Raw genomic sequence first — 20217 nt, 5'->3', positions numbered from 1 at the left:
GCACCTCCAGGTAAGTTCAAATTATGGTAATCATCAATTAGAACCAAAATTGCATTCTAAAACCAAACTTTCAAACAGGTGTGACTTTTAGCATCTGTTTTCACCCTGTCACCAAAATAACCCTCTCAATATTGAGCTACCTCTTAACTCCTAATTGGCTCAGCTGAGACAGAAGGTGTTAAATTATAGCAATCACTGGGACTCAGCGAGTTTGTAAACTTCCTTTAATCAGTTAAATATGCACAAAGGCTACTGGTTTAGTGCTATTTTTCTGCAGCATTTTAGATCTATTTTTAAATTGTGACTGAGATAACTAAATTTTGTTTAATCTTGCTGCAGGATCTACATTCACATGCTGCTGAATTTAGTTAAGGTTACCATGGAAACAGACCTTGAAGTGCTGCTTAAGTATATTAGTTTATTTGCTATGAGCAACAATTATTTTCTTATTAAAATTCTTATTCAAGGTATTGGATTGTGAAAGGAATTGCAAGCCATTAGGCAGACTATAATTTTGAGACATTACCAAAGGATTCTCACACCCAGTATGTAGAATTTCAGGTGCATACAATCCTCAAATAACATTTACTGTTTACCTTGTTGAATGAACAGAAACTCTATAATAAAATTGTTGCTTCTTAATTATTTTCCTTTCCTTTCACAAAAATTCCTCCAACATGCATCTTCCCCAATTGAAAAGACCCAATGCCAGCACCCAGGATGACAGATTCTCACGCCATTGGAAAACGTATGACCTCTATTAGAAATACCTGCCTTCACCCCAGCAACTGAATGGTTGAGAATGAAGATTCACTGCATGGAGAAATGAAGTTGTGAAACTGCATTGGAGTTCCAGCACATTCTCCCTGTGTAAACTTCTCTTGTAAGACATTTGTTTATTTAGTTTCTCCCTGTTCCTCACCACCACCACCCCCCGCCCCCCACCGATCTTTAGTTCTTCTTTTGTAATTGACTATTGTTGGCCAAAAGAGATTAAATATGTCCTACCAATTGCTTGCACAAGAACATATTGAGGCAACTCTTCCTCTGATTGTTCCATCTTTTGTTTAGAGAATTCTTTGTCTCCGCTCAGTGGCTCCCCATGGCTACATTGCTGATTGAGAACTCAGCTTTTAGAGAATTGCAAATGTAGTCTTCTGTTCTGAATGACACTCCACAGAAGACTCTATTTGGACACCAATGTACTGTGGTGCTGTGCTACTCCAAGAATGTTCTATTCTTCATGGATTTACTTGTTCTTTAGGTATTTTTTGTGAAGGATTTCAATGCTGGGAAATGCAATCTAATGTTTTTGCATGCTGTGTCAGTGTCAGATATAGAGCAGATGCTAACAGAGTTAAGCTTTTCTATTCTGTAATTCTACTATCACCCATCATTTGTACTGACATTTTCAGCATCTGTGCCAGCACATACTCTTCTCTGAGTCACTGCTGTAGGGTGGTTAGACCTGTGGAGTTCTCCACAGCCTTCCACATGCAGGCAGGGAAGAAGTATACTTTTTTGGCACAGCATAGGGATTTCCTGTCCAACTTGAAGGATTAAAACTTGCAGTTTTATGACTTAATCCACCTGCACTCAGACTTCCAGGGAATCATTATTTGAACTCCAAGGTCTCTGTTCATTCACAATCTTCAGTATCTTTCCATTAAGTACACACACACACTTATTGTTTTCCTTCAAAATTGTTCTGTATCAAATTATGACAACAGACATTTAATTGGAATGTGACACACTTGCTATTTCTCTATCTGAGAGAAAGAATGTCCAAGTGCAGGCACTCCATTAATCATGATTACTGATTGCTCACATTGGAAAGCACCTCTGAGAGATTGAATAACTGGTGATTTGTATGACACAATTAAAAGAAAGAAAGTCTTGCATTTATATAGCACTCTTCATGACCACCGGACATCTCAAAGCACTTTCCAGCCAATGAAGTACTTTTGAAGTGTAGTCACTGTAATGCAGGAAGCATGGCAGCCAATTTTGCACACAGCAAATGTCCACAAACAGCAATGTGGTAATGACCAGATAATCTGTTTTGTGATGTTGATTGAGGGATAAATATTGGCCAGGATATGGGGATAACTCCTTGCTGTTCTTCAAAATAGTGCCATGGGATCTTTTACATCCACCAGAATAGGACCTTGGTTTAACATCTCATCCGACAGTGTAGCACACCCTCAGTGCTGCACATAAGTGTCAGCCTTGATTTTTGCACTTACAACCTTGTGACTCAGAGACAAAAGTACTATCAAGTGAGCCACAGCTGACATATTAATGATGGCATTAATAAGTGTTGATGGCATTAATAAAGTTCTTTCCTTATTATACTGTAGCTGCCATTAAAAGAAATTAGAAATGAACAAACAAAATGCCAATAGTTCCAGGACCATCTTTCAGACACAGTGCTGCTGTGCAGCCTTTTATTTCACATCATGCACTATGCATATCCAAATAAACATAAGCTTATATTTTACAGAGAGATTCAAATGGTTACAAAATCTTTAAGATGTCACAAAGAGTTGTACACTATGGACAGGAGAGCGTTACTGTAGGTACAGGTTCCAAATCCATCTATATATGACAAAAATGGTGTTCAGTTTTTGAAATAGCTTTATTGTACATTATAAATACAAGTGCTCAGTTACACTTATTATAAATGCTTATTAGTATTCCTTTGCAGTTTTTTATTACACCATTGGTATCTTTGGTACTAAAGTGGCATTACAAGTTTTAAACAAAAGGTCCATACACCATGAATATGTGAGGATTATAATGCCTGCAGGAATTTCCCGATCTAATTTTCAGTCTCCAGGACCAGCTCTAATTAAGAGCATGTTCTCACTCAGATTAGTAACTTATCCGCTTGTGTTATATCTACTTTCCTTCACCCATCTGAATGGTAAGTGATGTCACTCCAACCCACACATGGCATTCAGTGTCCTGATGCCAAAGTTATTCACTGCAATGGAAATAACGTAATTTGTAGAGTCTCACCAAAACACTGGGAAGTAATTCCCTGCTCTTACCCATTGTTACAACCTGCTGTAGTTTGAATGTACTGCCTCTAATACTTCTCCTCCCCAACACAATTTAATTATCCAACATTTTTCTCATCTTAATTGGCTTGAAAAACACGTCTGAAAACTATTCCATAGGAAGGCTTATTGAATGAAAGATATTTTATAGATAGTAGCATATAAGTAATTATGAAAACTTTGTACACAGATGTTGAATGGAAAGCATCATTCCATTTGGTGAGTCATTAAAAACATGCATTATAGCTTTTGTGAATATTACATATACTTTCTGTTATATCTAAAAGCTAGCTCCTCATCTAAAACTTTTCACCAAACTGAACCATTTATTACAAGAGTATTCTCCATTAGGTATTGCTGTTACTATTTAGAAAGCAATACTTTGCTGTTAGGTTTCATAACTCTTCAAAAACTCCAGCACAATATGCCTTAACCATGATAATCTTTTTGATAGCTATGATAATGCCTCTCTTCCACCTTCTTTTGCCCCCAATTTTGCCTTATATGTACTAAAACAGCCAGAGGATCTATAGAATAGCACATAGAACACTGTAAAACTAGAATATTATCTTATTTGTGAGAAAGCCCAATGAATCTCAATTGAATTTGAAGAACTTGGGAGTTATTCAGTCTTCCTGTCTAATATCTGCAATCTGTGGTAGGCCAGATTTTACCATCAGCGGTGAACAAATGGTGCCAAAAAGATACACTTGCATTTGCCCCTAGACTTTCCATGGATGTTGCATTGGAAGTTCCGATCAGCAAACCAAAAGTGCAGCACTCTCTATAGGGAATTTGGGAACTGTGTGAACAGCCAAGCAACTGTGTATCTCCTTCACCAATCATATAAAAGAATCATTACTGAGCAATGCAGTATTTGAACTAAGAAGTGTCAGTCTTGAAATCAATGTAAAATCAGGAACAGAAAGTGAAATAAAGAGAGAGAAAGAAAGATTGGATTAAGACAGATAAACGAGACAGCAAGAAAAATGTAAAAAAAGTTTTCATTATTTTTTTAAAATCTTCAACAATAATTAAAATCTGAAAAAATTAGATATTTGCAAATGTTAATTTTCAGTGCCAGAGAAGTTGTTTGGCAGTAATTAAAATTTATCACACCACTAAAAGGGTACTTACATTGGAATGGACAAAGCCCTAACTTTTTATGTTAATTTTAATCCATATCTATGAGGTAAATACAGGAACTTCACGTCGTTCAATGTATTTGAATGGTGAGTCTCTCAGCAAGATACTGTTATCACACAGCTTTGAGAGGAGAAGGGCGTCTCAGTGAGCGACTTCCTGATTTCTGCATTTAACTGCCCATGTGCAGTTGCTGGAGGTTGCTGTCTGATTTGCAGATAACTAACGGTGAGCGCTGTTAGCCTGCTATTTCTACCACAAAATCCAGATCATCATTATTAAACCTTTATTTATTATTCCGAGAATGTTGTAATAAGGTAGGTTTTGGAGAAAGGCAGTCAGATCCCAAGGCACAGTACAAGCTATAGAATGGATGTCTCAAACTTTTTAAGAGGTAATGGATCAATATTTTCATGATAAATGACAGCAACTTGCCTTGCATAAAGTCCACCATATAAGATCTTTCATGTATAAAATTAGGGAAAAAATATATTGCACTGATTGAAAAACGGAGTGATTGCACTGGATGAAAATCAAGCCAATCAGTATATTGTTAAAAGCTAGTTCATCCATATGCAAGTTTAATTTATGGAATTACCTAAAAATTGCAAATGCCACTCCATTATAAAGAAGGAGTGAGGAATAGAAACCAGGCAATGACAGACAAATCAGTTTAACATCAGTCGTCGGCCAGTTACCAGAATCTACCATCAGTGGCAGAGGCCTGAATGTTAGTCCTGAGGCAAATTGCCTGCAGGATGTTTTGAGATTGAGAAACCTAGAAGAACAGGTTTTCACCTGATTGAGACAGGCTAGACACCTGTTGGGATGGGAAGCCCCGGAGAGCAAATGCGTATAGTGTGGGGGGCAGAGGTGGGTGGTCCTGATCATGGTGAGGAGTCAGCCTAATTGCAGCGGGGTGGGGGGGTGGGGGGCCCTGGTCGTGGAAGTGTTCCCGATTGCGAGGCTGATTACAGGCAGGAGGTTTCGATCATGGGGTGTTGCGACCATGGGAGGTCCTGATAATGGGGGGAGGAATGAATGCGATGGACCCAATCATGAGAAGGGGATGTGGTTCTGATAAGAGCAGGCCCAGATTGGATGGGATTCCAATTGCCAGTGAAGTATAGCAGGGTGTTCCGATTATGGGGCAGGTCCATTGGTGGTCTGGGGGGCCGATGGTGGTTGGGGAGTGTTCAGATAGTGGGAAAGGGGATGACAGATGGTGAGGACAACCGTCATGGGATTGAGTGTCCATTAATGGCCAGAGGGGAGGCAGATGATGGTCAGGGGGTCCAATGGTGAGGGTGGTGATGGTAGCAGACAGATTGCAGGGTGGTGTTTACTGGGTAGCTTGTTGGAGCTGAAGAAAATACTCCTGCTCCTCCTGGCCCACAAGCAGAACTGAACAAGCACTCACCTTATGCATTCAGCCCTTCTCGCCTCCTCTCATCTGCCATGTTTCCCAAGGCCTGGGAAACCTGGGCTACATGAGTTAAAAATAGAATGCCTGTTGAAATGAAGGCAGGCAGCCTCATTACAATATTTAAGTGAGCAAGCTGCTTCCCATGAATGGATTAGCCATCCACAGCTCATATCACCTCTGGAAGTGGGCAGGTTCAAGGTGGCTTGGATTCTTGTTTCAGATTTTTTTAATATTAACTTCTGACCTGACACCCCAACCCATCTATTATTGGGAGATAAGATTCATCCCAGAGTGACTGAGTACTTGGATACGTATCTGCCGTATGGATTTGTGATTGTATGTCATATCTGACTAATATAGTTGAATCTTTTGAGGCGGCCACTAGCATGATGGATGTTGTCTAAATGGACGTGAAAGGCATTTGATAGGGTTCCACACAAGAGATTGCTAGCAAAGATGAAAGACTAAGGAATGGGAGGGAACCTTTTGACATAGGTTGGTAATTGATTGCGAGGCAGGAGGCAGATAGTAGGAATAAAGGAAATGTATCCTGGTTAATGGAATGTGGCAAATGATGTCCCCCAGAAATCTATACTGGGGTTTCAGTTTTTCACCATATATATTGATGACTTGCATGAAGGAATAGAGAGTTGTATTTCCAAGTTACTAGATGCCACTAAGTTAGGAGGCATGGTAAATTGTATAGATGGAAGCAGGAGATTACAAAGGGACATAGACAAACTAAGTAAGGAAGCAAAATTATGACAGATGAAGTTCAATATGGGGATAAATGTGGTCATCCACTTTGCATCCCAGAAAAACAAATGGGAATATTTTCTGAATGTTGAGAGATTTGGAGTTGTGGAGGATTTAGGAGTCCATGTATACAAATCACTAAAGGATAGTGCACAGGTATAAAAAGTAATCAAAGAGGCTAACAGAATGTTGACCTTTATCTCATTTGGGTTGGAGTCTAAAAGTGGTCAAGTGTGCTTCAGTTGTACAGATCCTTGGTCAGTACTACATTTAGTTTTGGGCATTGAACGTCAGAAAGGATATAAATAACCTTAAAGGGGATACAGTGCAGATTCACCAGAATGATACCAGGGCTTAAAGAGTTAAATTATGAGAATGGGTTGCATAAACTTTGTGTTTATTTCCTAGAGTTTAGCAGTTTGCGGGATGATTTAATTAAGTTCTTTAAAATGGTAAAGAGATTTGATTGGGTTTGATACAGAGAAATTATTTCCTCTGGTGCGGGAATCCAGAACATAGGCACATAATATTAAACTTAGACTTAGGCCAATTAAGAGCGAAATCATGAAGCACATTTTCAAGGTTGTGGATGTCTGGAACTTTATCCCCCAAATCGTTGTGGATGCTGGATCAATTGCAATTTTCAAGACTAGGTTTCTGTTAGGTAAGAGTATTGAAGGATATGGAGCAAAGGTAGGTAAATATAATTAAAATACAGATCAGCCATGAGCTAACTGATTGGTGGAACTGGTGCGAATGTTTAAAACATCTACTCCTGTTATTATGATCTAAACTGTAACTTACTCAATAGGTAGTGTACTTAAAAGCAATGTCAACATTTGGGAAAAGGAGATTAACGAATTACAAGAAAGCCTTCAGCAGCCATCCACGTTACCATACAAATGTTGGTAGGGATATTTGAAACTCACTGTAAGCTGTTGGCAGAATTTGATACCAGAGTTTTAGCGGAAGAAATATAAATGGTTGTTCAAAAATAACAGATAGGACACACTAAATTTGGGAAACAGGAATATTTTGAAGTTCCATGTCAATCAAATATATTCTATATTTTTACAATTTATAAAATTGCAAATGCTATTGACATATAGATACAAGTCACTGATTAACATGTTTTTATCTTCTAAAATGTACAAGATAAAATATTTAACTTGTTCTACTAGTTTAAAGTACAATAAAACATTCTGAATAATTAAAACCCAGGACTCCAGTCTTTTGGGTGCAAACTTAGATTTGCACTTGTTTTTAACTTTCTATGAAGACCAAGGTCATGTAAGATCTATTTCTGGGGAGGCTTTTCTAACACTTCTTTCATTCTCTTGAACAGGATGCATAAGACACATCTTGTCTGATAGGCAATCCCTCTGTTATCTGTATCCTCTTAACTTTATCTCCACAACAACCATTTTTGTTTCTACACTGTTATGTCAACACTACTATGATCCTTGCTCCTTCAAACTGTAACCCTCTTTCTCCTTTTACACTCCCAATACACCATGCTATATGTACTTTCTACTGCTGTAACCTCACCAAGTTACAATCCAGAAGTATCACAGTCTCCTAAGCAAATTCATTCTTTTGCAGACCTCAAAGCTGTGAAACCTCTTACCTCCCTCAGTCTTGCCTTCCTCCTACAATCTAAAGGCTTTTAAACCCCAGATTTGTCACCAATTAATTACTACTCCTTTATCAATCCCTCCTACTCTTTTAAAGCTTGCTGATCTTCTGCAGTATGGGCTTTTCCCCTTCTCTCAATTTCTCTGTTTAAAAATGAAGGTTTGTTTTTCATGTTCTAACAGATAGGAGAGGAAACAGTCCAGAAAAATCAGAGAGAGTAGTTTCTGCAAGTAATTAAAATAATAATTTCCACATGCAAAAATCGTCATCACCCATGGACAATAGATCGTCTGTTCCTTTGCCTATCCACATTGCTATTTTATTTGCACATCCACTAAAATTAAGATTCATCCAAATTCATATTAATAGTCACTCTTTCTGTGTTGGTAGGCAACTTGTCCAACATCCTGTCCTGGATGATCTTCAATTTCCTTCAGTTAAATATTGTGAAGATCAAAACCATTATCTTCAGCCTTTACCACAAACTCTATTTCCTTGCCACCAGCTCCATTCCGCACCATAGCCACTGTCTCAGGCTGACTTTAATTCCTATTCAACCTGAGGTGAGATTCCAACCTCATATTCTCTCCATCTTAAAGATCGCCTACTTCCATCTCTGCACTTATCTCAGCCTATTTTCTGCTGGAATCCTCTTCCATCTTTTATTACCTCCACACTCAGCTATTCCAATGGTTTCCTGGCTAGCCTCCCATCTTCCACCCTCCATAAACTTCAGCTTATCCAAAACCATGGTGTCCATATTCTATTCCACGCCAAGTCCTACACAACAATCACCCCTGTTCTCACTGACCCATATTAGCTCCCAATCCTCCAAGGCCTCAGATTTCAAACTCTTATTCTTGTGCTTAAATCCCTTTATGATTTCACCTCTTCCTATCTCTATCAACTACTCAAGCCCTGTAAGCTCCTTCCAAAAAGTCTCCCTTTCTCTGACTCTATCCTCTTGTCCACTCCTCACCCCTTGCCCCACCATTAGTGGCCATGCCTTCAGCCATTCAGGTTCCACATTTCAGAATTCTCTTCATGAATCTTCCTCCTCACCTATAAGATTCTTTATACAACCTGCTTCTTTGATCAAGCTTTAGTCAACCTTTGTAATCACTCATTTTTTGCTTGACGTTCTCTTTTTCATTGCACCTATATGAAGTGCTTTGAAACATTTTTTACATTAAAGATACTATATAAATGAATTTTGTCATTATTGTTGTTGAATTAGTGCAAAGAAACAGAGTGGGATCAGTTTGGATTCAGCATGGCCCCTGGTTATTCTGAATCCAAACTGCTTTTCTCTTTGAAAACCCTGAAAAGAAATATTGTTTATTCCTTAAACAACCACTGCCCTACTGTAGGTATTATGAACAAAAATATTTTAGATTATCACTTTGAAAACAAAAGTCTGTATGGTTTATATGACTTATTTTTTGGCAAACCTTCCAAAATTGTTCTAATGGACTATAACAGTATGGCTTTATACACTATTTTTATATATGTTTTATATTTATATATATCAGAAAGCTCAGAACACAGAATCATAAAAGTTTTCAGGATCGAAGGAGGCCATTTGGTTGGTCATGTCTCTAATTAATGTCTTTTTACCAAAGGAAATTTACTACAACAATGACAACAACAATTTGTATTTATGTAGCATCTTTAATGTAGCAAAATGTCTCACGGTGCTTCACAGGAGCATTATCGAAGAAAATCTGACACTGAGCCACATGAGATATTTGGGCAGATGGCCAAAAGCTTGGCCAAACAGGTAGGTTTTAAGGATCATCTTAAAGGAGGAAAGAGAGGTGAGGAGGTTTTAGGGAGGTGAGGAGTTTAGAGCTGTGGCAGCTGAAGGCACAGCCGCCAATGGCGGAGCAACTAAAATTAGGGATGCTCAAGAGGCCAGAATTGGAGAAGCACAGATATCTCAAAGGGTTGTAAGGCTGGGAGATAGTACAGAGATAGGGAGGGCCGAGGCAGGGATATGAAAACAAGGGTGGGAATTTCAAAATTGAGGCGTTGCTTAACCGCGAGCAAATGCAGCAAGCACAGATGTAAAATGTCAATAGAGAATAAAACAGTATGTTAATTTTAATGTCATGTTCTTCCCTCGTTAGGTGACACGCACCTAAAAATCTCACCTCAACATAACACTTATACACCTGTGTATGTTTGCTACTAATACATTTAAATAGCTGAAAGCAGTTTTGTTGTACTTGAATTATTTAAAGCAGAATGTTACTAACTTTGCTTTTTTCCCACCTCATCAGAAATGAGGATATCAATTAACATAGAACAAATCTATCATGTCTCTCAATTGACTTTTCCAGATTCAGCTTTGAGGCAAGTGTTCAGCTATCAAGGAACCCTGTATGTGATGTCTTGTCCTTCTCACCGCATGTGCAAGATGTGCTCCCAAGCCACTCTCCAAAACACACTTCGTCTCATAAACTAGTCTCCCGAAGGAACATAGTCCCAACATTGTATGACTTTTTCCTTGTGCAAGCAGACATGCTTATCATTCTTGATGAATTTGGGGAAACACTGGCCTCCAGAAAATAACATATTCCATGAATTTCCTTTGGGAAGTTTTCTGGAAGGTCACTTCGGGAGCGTGGTGTGAACTTAAAGCTCTCATCTCCCTTCAATAGCCTACATTCAAAATGAAATCAAGGTTAAAAGTCAAATGAAACAACACAACATATTATATTTGTCATTCACTAGGCTGCAGGCAATAGAAAGGCATTGAATAACCAACACTTAATACAGCTTGTGATTAGAAAGGTCACATAGCTTGTGTAAAAACCAAATTAAGTTCACCGGATTTGGCAGGGCTCAGTTTAAATCAAAGTTTTCCTCTAGCCAATGCATTGACAAAGAAAAGACACTGGGAACTGGGCCCATTTTTGTTCTCAGATAGAAGGTAGAAGGATTGTAAAAATCCATAGACAGATTAGTGGAATGTGGCAGATGGAACTTAACATGTATAAGTGAGAGGTGATACAATTTTGGAGAAAAATAAATAATGGGAGATGCACTTAATGGAAAGATACTGAAAACTGGGGATGAACAGAGAGACGTAGGTGATCAAATGATTTAATTCCCTGAAAGTCTGCCTGCAAGGTAGATAAAGCCATAACAATGGCCATTGGTAATTTGGGTGTTATAAATGGGGGCATAGAGTATGAGAGTAATGATAAATCTGCACAAAAAATGATCAGGCCATAGACTACTGTGTGCGGTTTTGGAAGCCCCATTATAGAAAGGACATTAAAACTACAGTGTACATAGACAAAAGCAAAATACTGCAGATGCTGGAAATCTGAAATAAAAACAGAAAATGCTGGAAATACTCAGTAGGTCATCAACTGTGGAGAAAAAATACAGAATTAACATTTCAGGTCAATAATCTTTCATCAGAACTGTGAAAAGTTAGAAATGTAACAGGTTTTAAGCAAGTGAAAGGGGGAGGGTGGGAAAAAACAAAATGGAAGGTCTGTGATAGGGTGGAAGACAAGAAAGATTAAATGACAAAAGAGCTGGTGATACAGGGTCAAAGGGAGTGGCAATGGGACAAGTAAAGAAACAAAAAATGTGTCTACAGGAGGTGTGAATGGCAGAATGATAAACACTGCTGCCCAAAAGCAAAAATAAGGGAAAAACAAGATGAAAACTGAAACCTGCAAAGAAAAAGGAAGCAAAATAGAACCAGAGATTATGATCTGAACTTGTTGAACTCAATGTTGAGTCTGGAAGGTGAGGTTCTGTTCCTCAAGTTTACATTGAGCTTCATTGGAATTCTGTAGAAGGCCGAGCACAGAGAGGTCAGTGTGCGAGCAAGGTGAAGAATTAAAATGACAGGCAACCAGAAACTTCTGGTCATGCTTATAGACTGAACAGAGGTGTTCAACAAAGTGGTCTCCCAATCTACATTTGGTTTCCCCTACCAATGTGTAGGCCACATTGTGAGCAGTGAACATAGTATACTAAATTGCAAGAAGTATACATAAATTGCTATTTCACCTGGAAGGAGTGTTTGGGGCCTTGGATGGTGATGAGTGAGGAGGTAAAAGGTGTTGCATGCCCTGCGGTTGCATGGAAAGGGGAGGGGGTGTTGAGGGTTGTTGAGGAGTGGGCCAGGGTGTTGCAGAGGGAATGATATCTTCAGAATGCTGAAAGGTGAGGGGAGGGGAAGATGTGTTTCTGGTGGCATTGCAATGGAGGTGACGGAAATGGCAGCGGATGGTCCATTGAATGTGGAAGTTGGTAGGGTGGTTGGTGGAGGTTGGTGAGGACAAGTGGAGCTCTACTGCAGTTCTGGGAGGGAGAGGAAGGCGTGAGAGCATAAGTACGGGAAATGAGACAGATCCGGTCAAGGGCCCTGCCAACCACAGTGGGGGGAATCTTTGGATGAGGAAAGAGGAACACATATCAAAAATGCTGGTTTGCAATGTTGCATCATCAGAACAGATGCAACAGAGATGGAGATACTGGGAGAATGGAATGGAGCCCTTACAGAAAGCAGGGTGTGAGGAAGGTGCCAGAGGACTGTAGGACAGCGAATGTGGTACCATTATTCAAGAAGAGTAGCACAGATAAACCAGGTCATTAGAGGCCAGTGAGTCTAACATCAATGGTAGGGAAACTATTGGAAAAAGCTTCTGAGGGACAGGATTAATCTCCACTTGGAGAGGCAGGGATTAATCAAGGATAGTCAGCATGGCTTTGTCAGGGGGAGATCATGTCTAACTAACTTGATTGAATTTGTCGAGGAGGCGACTAGATGTTGAGATGAGGGTAAAGCAGTTGATGTAGTCTACATGGACTTCAGTAAGGTTTTTGATAAGGTCCCGCATGGGAGATTGGTTAAGAAGGTAAGAGCCCATGGGATCCAGGGCAATTTGTCAGATTGGATCCAAAATTGGCTTAGTGGCAGGAGGCAGAGGGTGATGGTCGAGGGTTGTTTTTGCGATTGGAAGCCTGTGACCAGTGGTGTACTGCAGGGATCAGTGCTGGGACCCTTGCTGTTTGTAATGTAAATTAATGATTTAGACGTGAATATGGGAGGTATGATCAGTAAGTTTGCAGACATGAAAATTGGTGGTGTCGTAAATAGTGAGGAGGAAAACCTTAGATTACAGGACGATATAGGTGGGCTGGTAAGATGGGCAGAGCAGTGGCAAATGGAATTTAATCCTGAGAAGTGTGAGGTGATGCATTTTGGGAGGGCAAACAAGGCAAGGGAATATACAATGGGTGGTAGGACCCTAGGAAGTACAGAGGGTCAGAGGGATCTTGGTGTACTTGTCCATAGATCACTGAAGGCAGCAGCACAGGTAGATAAGGTGATTAGGAAGGCATATGGGATACCTATCTTTATTAACTGAGGCATAGAATATAAGAGCAGGGATGTTATGATGGAGCTGTATATAACGCTAGTTAGGCAACAACTGGAGTACTGTGTACAGTTCTGGTCGCCACACTATAGGAAGGATGTGGTTGCACTGGAGAGGGTGCAGAGGAGATTCACTTGGATGTTGCCTGGGCTGGAGCATTTCAGCTATGAAGAGAGACTGGATAGGATAGGGTTGTTTTCCTTAGAGCAGAGAAGGCTGAGGGGAAACCTGATTGAGGTATAAAAAATTATGAGGGGCATAGATAGGGTAGGTAGGAAGAAACTTTTTCCCTTAGCGGAGGTGTCAATAACCAGGGGTCATCAATTTAAGGTAAGAGGCAGGAGGTTTAGAGGGAAACCTTTTTTTAACCAAAGGGTGGTTGGAATCTGGAACACACTGCCTGAAGGGGTGGTAGAGGCAGGAACCCTGACAACATTTTAAAAATATCTAGATGAGCACTTGAAACGCCATAGCATACAAGGCTACGGGCCAAGTGCGAGAAAATGGGATTAGAATAGATAGGTGCTTGATGGTTGGCATGGACAAGATGGGCCAAAGGGCCTGTTTCTGTGCTGTATAACTCTCTCTCACTCTTAATAAGTGTGGTCAAAGTAGTTGTGGGAGTCAGTGGGCTTATAGTGAATATTCATTGATAGCCTACCCCCAGAAATGGAGACAGAAAAGTTGAGGATGGGAAGGGAGGACCATGTGAAGATGAGAGAAGAGTGGAAATTAGAACCAAAGTTGATGAAATTTTCCAGCGCAGGTTGACAGCAGGAAATAACACCAATACAGTCATCAACGGACCAGAAAAAGAAGTGATGGAGGGGGCCTGATTAGAACTGGAACAAAGAGCGTTCATAATATCTCACAAAAAGGAAGGCAAAGCTAAGCCCAAGTGGGTATCCATAGCAACACTTTTATTTGGAGGAAGTGAGTGGAGTTAAGGTTCAATGTGAGAACATCTTCAGTAAGGAGGCGGTGGATGGAGACTGGTAGGGCCTCTGTTAAAGGAAGAAGCGGAGCCCTCAGACCATCCTAATGGGGGAAATTCAAAACTGTTAAAGTGTTGGAGAGCATCAGAACAGTCACAGATGTAGGTGGGGAGAGCCTGGACAAGGGAGAAAAAATAGCATTGAGATAGGAAGAAATCAGTTCAGTGGGGCCAGAACAGGCTGATATGATAGGTCTGCTAGGGCAGTCCTGTTTGTGGATCTTGGGAAGGAGGTAGAAGCGAGCTGTACAGGGTTAGAGGCTGTGGAGGGAAGAACTCCAGAGGAGATGAGGTCAGTTATAGACCTAGAGATGGTGGCTTGATGTTTGGTAGTGGAGTCATGGTCCAGGGGAAGGTTGGAGGAAGTGTCAGAGAGTAGGTGTTTGGCCTCTGTAAGGTAGAGGTCGGTTCGCCAGACAACAACAGCACCGCCATTGTCAGCAGGTTTGAGGTTGGACCTGAGAGAACAGAGTGCAGCAAGTTCAGAGGGAAACAGGTTTGAGTGAGTAAGGGGAGCAGAGAAATTGAGATGGCTGATGTTGTGCTAGCAGTTCTCAATGAAAAGTTCGTGAGGGTAAGAGGCCAGAGGGAGGGGTCCAGTTGGAGGGAGAATACTGGAGATGGGTAAACGGGTCCCCTGTGCAAAGGGAGGACTCCTAGTCAAAGATGTGGGTGTGGAGGCGAAGGCTACAGACAAACACAGCATCATGCTGAGCTCGAAATTCACTGAGGTGGGAGGGTAAGGAGATGAAGCTGAGGCCTTTGCTAAGAACAAATTCTTCAGGGTCAGAGAGGGGAAGGTCAGAGGGTATGGTGAATACACAGCAAGGATAAAATTAGAAAAAGAGATGGGGGTCAGATGGAAGTGAAGGGGAGGAAAGATCCAGAGTCATTTTTAAAAAATTCTTGCATGGGATGTGGGCATTGCTGGCAAGGCCAGCATTTGTTGCCCATCGCTAATTGCCCTAAACAACTAAGTGGCATGCTAAGCTATTTCAGAAGGCAGTTGCAGTTAAGAGACCCATTCCTATGGGTCTGGAGTCACATGTAGGCCAGACCAGGTAAGGACAGCAGATTTCCTTCCCTAAAGGACATTAGTGAACCAAATGGGTTTTTATGACAATCAATGATAGTTTCATGGCACCATTACAGAGACTAACTTTCAATTCCAGACTTTTTTTATTAGTTAATTGAACTTATTTAATTAATTGAATTTAAATTCCACCAGCTGCCGTGGTGCGATTTGAACCCGTGTCCCCAGGGCATTGGTCTGGGCATCTGGATTACTAGTTCAGTGACATTACCACTATTACACCATCTCCCACTAAGCATTGCTGAAGCTTGCAATCCTTCAAACCTGAAAGGAAGAAAAGAAGTCTTTTATTAAAGTGTCGGAGCAGACAAAGGATGAAATAAAACTTTGGACCAGGACAGCTTTGAAATAGAGTGAGTTGGTGCTGCTGAAGAGGGAGGTCTAGAGTGTGCACGTGGTGGCACACGGCCTTGAGAGTGGATCTCAGGACACAGCGAGAACAGAGCTTTGAGGAATGCTGAATGTCTAGGAAATATCTGGGTAGATCCGAAACAGAAAGGGCAGAATTTCAGTTGGAATTCACGTGGAATAAGTCACAGCTGGAGAACGTTACTGAGGAATGAGATGTGGCAGTGAAAGCAAGTTTTGGTAGATACGAGAAGGGAAATAGAAAGCAATGAAAGTGAACAAGGTAAAAGAGACAAAAGGAAATCCCGTCTGAGAGAAGAGCAGAACTTCTTCAAGGTGTACATAGATTTGGCTAAGTTGATGCCTGGGATGGGGCAGTGGGTAGATGGGGAGTGGGAATAGGGTGGTTGGGGAGTTTGTGGCATACGTTAAGATCTCGAGTTAGTGTCCCTGCAACTAGAATGCTGAAGGGTTCGTTACGCAGTGTTTACTTTTAGAGGGTGAAGAATGTGTTCTGTGCCCAGGGTGTCCAAAGAAAAAATTGGAGAGTGTCCAGTGACTTACCCTGCCTGTTTTAGTCAAGTAATTGAACTTCTGTCGTACTGGTCTACAGTTTTGGAGGTGGAAGTGGTGGCACAGTATCACTTCTTATACATCTTCCAGGAAAGTATGGAGATCGTTTGAGCTCTATTACTTTTGCTTCTTGCCATACTTTAGTGCCTTTTTTTTGGCTGTCTATTTCAGATACTCAGGTGGTATACATTCTTACTAAGTGGACAATGGTTGCAGTTTTCTTTGCTATTGCAAGAAATTATGTGATATTGCAGATGGAAAAGGAATGAGTGCCTGTGGCACTACAATAAATGATTGTGCTTTTCTCCCACATAACAATGTATTATGAGTATTTTACAAATGCCTATGTGTCACTGCAGGAAGCAGTAAGTTGAGCACCATTCAGTCATTGTACTATTAGCCTTAATTCTCTTAAGAATTCAAATGCAGCCCAGGAAGAGTAATGAAGGTTATCACTGCTGAGCAGCTGGTTAGAATTGAAAATCAAATGTGAGAAAGTCAGTTTCAGATGTTATCTATGTAAGATTTGAGTTACCAATAAACCACTAATTAGCCACAGCTTACAGATGAGTTAAGTTGAACCTTGGGAACTTAGAAACATCCCTTTGTTGTATGGCGGTTTGTTGTGAGGCTTCATGGATAAGGTGCAATGAGAAAATCTTTGTCCGTTTAAGATTGTGCTTTTCAAAGTGTAACCTAGGAAACTGTGACCTCCTGTGATCACGTGGTAAATTTCTGCTGCAATATCTAATTTTCCCTGTCAGAGGAACAGAGGAGTACATTTCTGGTTGATGGACTCAGTCACATAAACATGCGGCAGAGTCAGAAATTTAGGCAGGAAAGCCCTTTCACTGGATTCCTGTCTGACTTGCAAAATGCACAATGTTCTGGCAGGCAGCCCAGACCATCCTAATTTGCCCTTCCACCTTTTAAAACAGGATAGTGATGTTTGCTCTGCTTCCCCATCACGGGTTGGCAAAAAGGGAATCTCCATGGATAATAGAGTTCTTAAACAAGTAAATGGTGTTTGGGAATTCTTTTACTTTCCTTTTTCTACCATCTTTTTAAAGCTTGTTTTGGTTTTTTTGGCTTTATTTTTTCAGTTTTTTTTTATTTTCGCCCTTTTTAATTGTTTACAGTTATTTGTCATTGTTTTGTATCAAGAATAGAGAAGGCTTATGTTAAAATAAAATTGTGAATATCATCTGCAAAATCATCAGACAGAAGACTTTAATTGAGAAGACTTCAGAAGAATGGAAAGAACTGAAAAAAGTGACTCTTACAATACAAGGGGCTGAATTTTATCGGCCCCTTGATGCTATGGGTGGGGGTGGGGGTGGGGGTGGGGGAGGGGGGCTGGTAAAATTCTGTGGGGAGAGGCCCGCCTCGACCAGTGACATCAAGAAGGGCCTGCTTCATATTACCGGTGGTGGGGGGATCTCGGTGCGGCCCCCCCCCCACACCCTGCCGCCTGGCAGCGGGCCCTTCACATGCATATTCAAATGAACAATAAAGACATGTAAATTAGCCTACCTGCAGGCGGCAGCTATCCCACACTGAATTTACAGCTGCCCTTCATCCTTCACGTGCCTTCGGAACTCCGTACGGAGTTCTGAGGTGAGAACCTGGTGAGGAGGGGAGAGGAATAAAATTTCAGGGCGGGAGGGGTGGGGGAGTGGGGAAATCACTTTTTATTGGATGTGGGGATGGTGGGAAGGGGTTGAAGGGCAAAAGTTAGAAGACTGAGGGTAAAGATCGGGTAGGGAAAAAGGCAAGGGTTTTGTTGCATTTCGGGCATTGAAATGACCATTGGCTGGGGGGTTGGGGAAGGGCCTCCATATCTTTATTATTTGAGAATTTAAAAATTCTAATATTTTACCTTTAAAAATTAAACTTACTTCTAAGGGCTTAAAGCCCTTTAAAAATTGTGCCGGTGCCTGCGTGGTGGCGTCGGATGCCGTTGCCGAGGATATGGCGGACGCCCCCTCTACTTCATCGGGGGCGGCCACTCTGCCCCCTCTATTTAAATCAGACCCCGCGTGCATTAGCGCAGGGGCTCAGGTATGGCACATCGGTGCGGGATGCACACTGCCATCAGAGTGAGCCGCCACGAACTGCGGCGCACTCAGAAAATCCAGCCCAAGCTTTTGCAGCTGCTCAGGGAGTGACAAGGTACCTAAGTGAAAGCTATAAGTCCTGTGACATCAGCAAGTCAAGTTTGAATTAATGATGGGGGTTGATTTTCACGTGCCTGAAGTATGATATTTCAAGTTGGAATGGTGCAAACTGAACTAAATCAAGAAAAGATGATCAGCAGGCACCTGAGCCCAACTGCCTGCATTCGCCTTTGTGCTTCCAATCATATATGTAAACCCTTTAAGATCCTAGTCTGCTAATGATCCAAGTATCAGGATGCAGTCACGTGACTCGGAGCCAGAGTCACTCTGTAACTGTAATGCCTAGAGTAAGGTTCTGTAAATAGTTTGCTCTGTACTGTACATAATAAGTTAGCTGTAATAAACCTGTTTGACATCTTCAACCAACTAAACTTCACACATCTCATTTATGTTGCATCAGAAAACATAAAAGAAAAAAGTACATGCGGATCATTAGGCAACTATTTACCAGGGACATCTGCGGCCAGCCTGCATCAAATGAATGGCATTCAAGTGCAGTCAAGATTTACCTGTGCCTTAACTTTTCTGCCTCCACCTTCTTCCAGTCTATTATAGGGGCAACAGCAGTATTACCCAATGTGCTACCCTCACATGAACAAGCAGACGGTCAACATATCCAGCATTTTCATCTCCTTTCTCTCTGAATAGCACCAGGAGTATGATATGGCCTCTCAATTTCACAGTACTGCTCCATTTCCCAAAGCAGAGGGGGGTTCATTGGCATCAGCAAAAGAGACATCAGGGTAGTAGCTTTCTCCTCTGCCACCACAATTTGCACCTCTTAATCTGTGCACTGGTGACTCACCCAGTGTTCATTAACTGCAGCCGTTGAGAAATATATCACTGTGCTGATGCTTCTAAATATTGATGAGAAAGACAAAGGTGCTGTATTGTTTTGGGCCATTGACAGTGCTAGCAGCCTGATCTTCAATAATCACAGAAAAAGATTAAGGGCTGAATTTTACACTGCCCCAGCAGGTCGGATGGTGGCATGGGGTTGGTGTAAAACTGAGTGGGAGGATCCGGGAGGCCTTCCTGTCCCGCTCCCGCCTCCGGCCAACGTTACGCCGGTCAGGTGGTGGGGGGAAACGGCCCGCCACCCGAGGCCAATCAAGGTCCTTAAGTGGCTACTTAAGGGCCTTTTCCCGCCTCCATGGGTATTTTACCCGTGGCAAGCGGGCATGCTGGGGATGTGAAAGGCCGCCCAGCGATAGCTGCCAGGCGTTCCGCTCGCCAGGGGGAGTGCCATGGCAGATTGAGGGCTGCCCCCACCTCCCAACCCACCCCCGGGACCCAAGACGCACCACCCCCCCCCCCCCAACCAACCGACTACTCTTGCCTCACCGCCACGACCGATCAACCCCCCCGGTGAGGGAAGCCCAACTTACCTTAAGTCCTGGCTCCATGACGTCGGCTGGGCTGCAGTCCCAGCAGTGGCCACCGTTCCCGTGGTGCTGCTGGAACTAAGAGCTGCCGGCCCGCTGATTGGGTGGCAGCTCACTGAGGCAGGACCTCCTCCCTCGTGGGTGGTAGTTCCATCTTAGGACAATTAAAGCCCAGGGACCGGTAAAATGTGGGTCGGATCCCCGGGCTAGGCGGAAG

General features: G+C 41.8%; 1 protein-coding gene across 2 annotated transcripts in view; it reads right to left on the bottom strand.

The window, feature by feature from the left end:
* Nucleotides 1-2405: 2405 nt before the first annotated feature.
* gucy1a2 (guanylate cyclase 1, soluble, alpha 2) overlaps nt 2406-20217 on the bottom strand; it is a 306665-nt gene continuing 288853 nt past the window's right edge. The window contains exon 8 of one of the 2 annotated variants that reach the window (XM_068033743.1): nt 2406-2986. In XM_068033743.1, coding sequence (XP_067889844.1) covers nt 2980-2986 — 7 coding nt within the window. In that variant the 3' untranslated portion in view covers nt 2406-2979. Of the gene's footprint in view, nt 2987-7510; nt 10687-20217 lie in introns of those variants that run through there. The other variant, XM_068033742.1, reaches the window with a different exon arrangement.

This window comes from Heterodontus francisci, chromosome 6, assembly GCF_036365525.1.
Source record: "Heterodontus francisci isolate sHetFra1 chromosome 6, sHetFra1.hap1, whole genome shotgun sequence".
NCBI classification, from domain to species: domain Eukaryota; kingdom Metazoa; phylum Chordata; class Chondrichthyes; order Heterodontiformes; family Heterodontidae; genus Heterodontus; species Heterodontus francisci.
The sequence above is the reverse complement of the archived record's forward strand: the minus strand, read 5'-3'. Positions and strand labels throughout refer to the sequence as shown.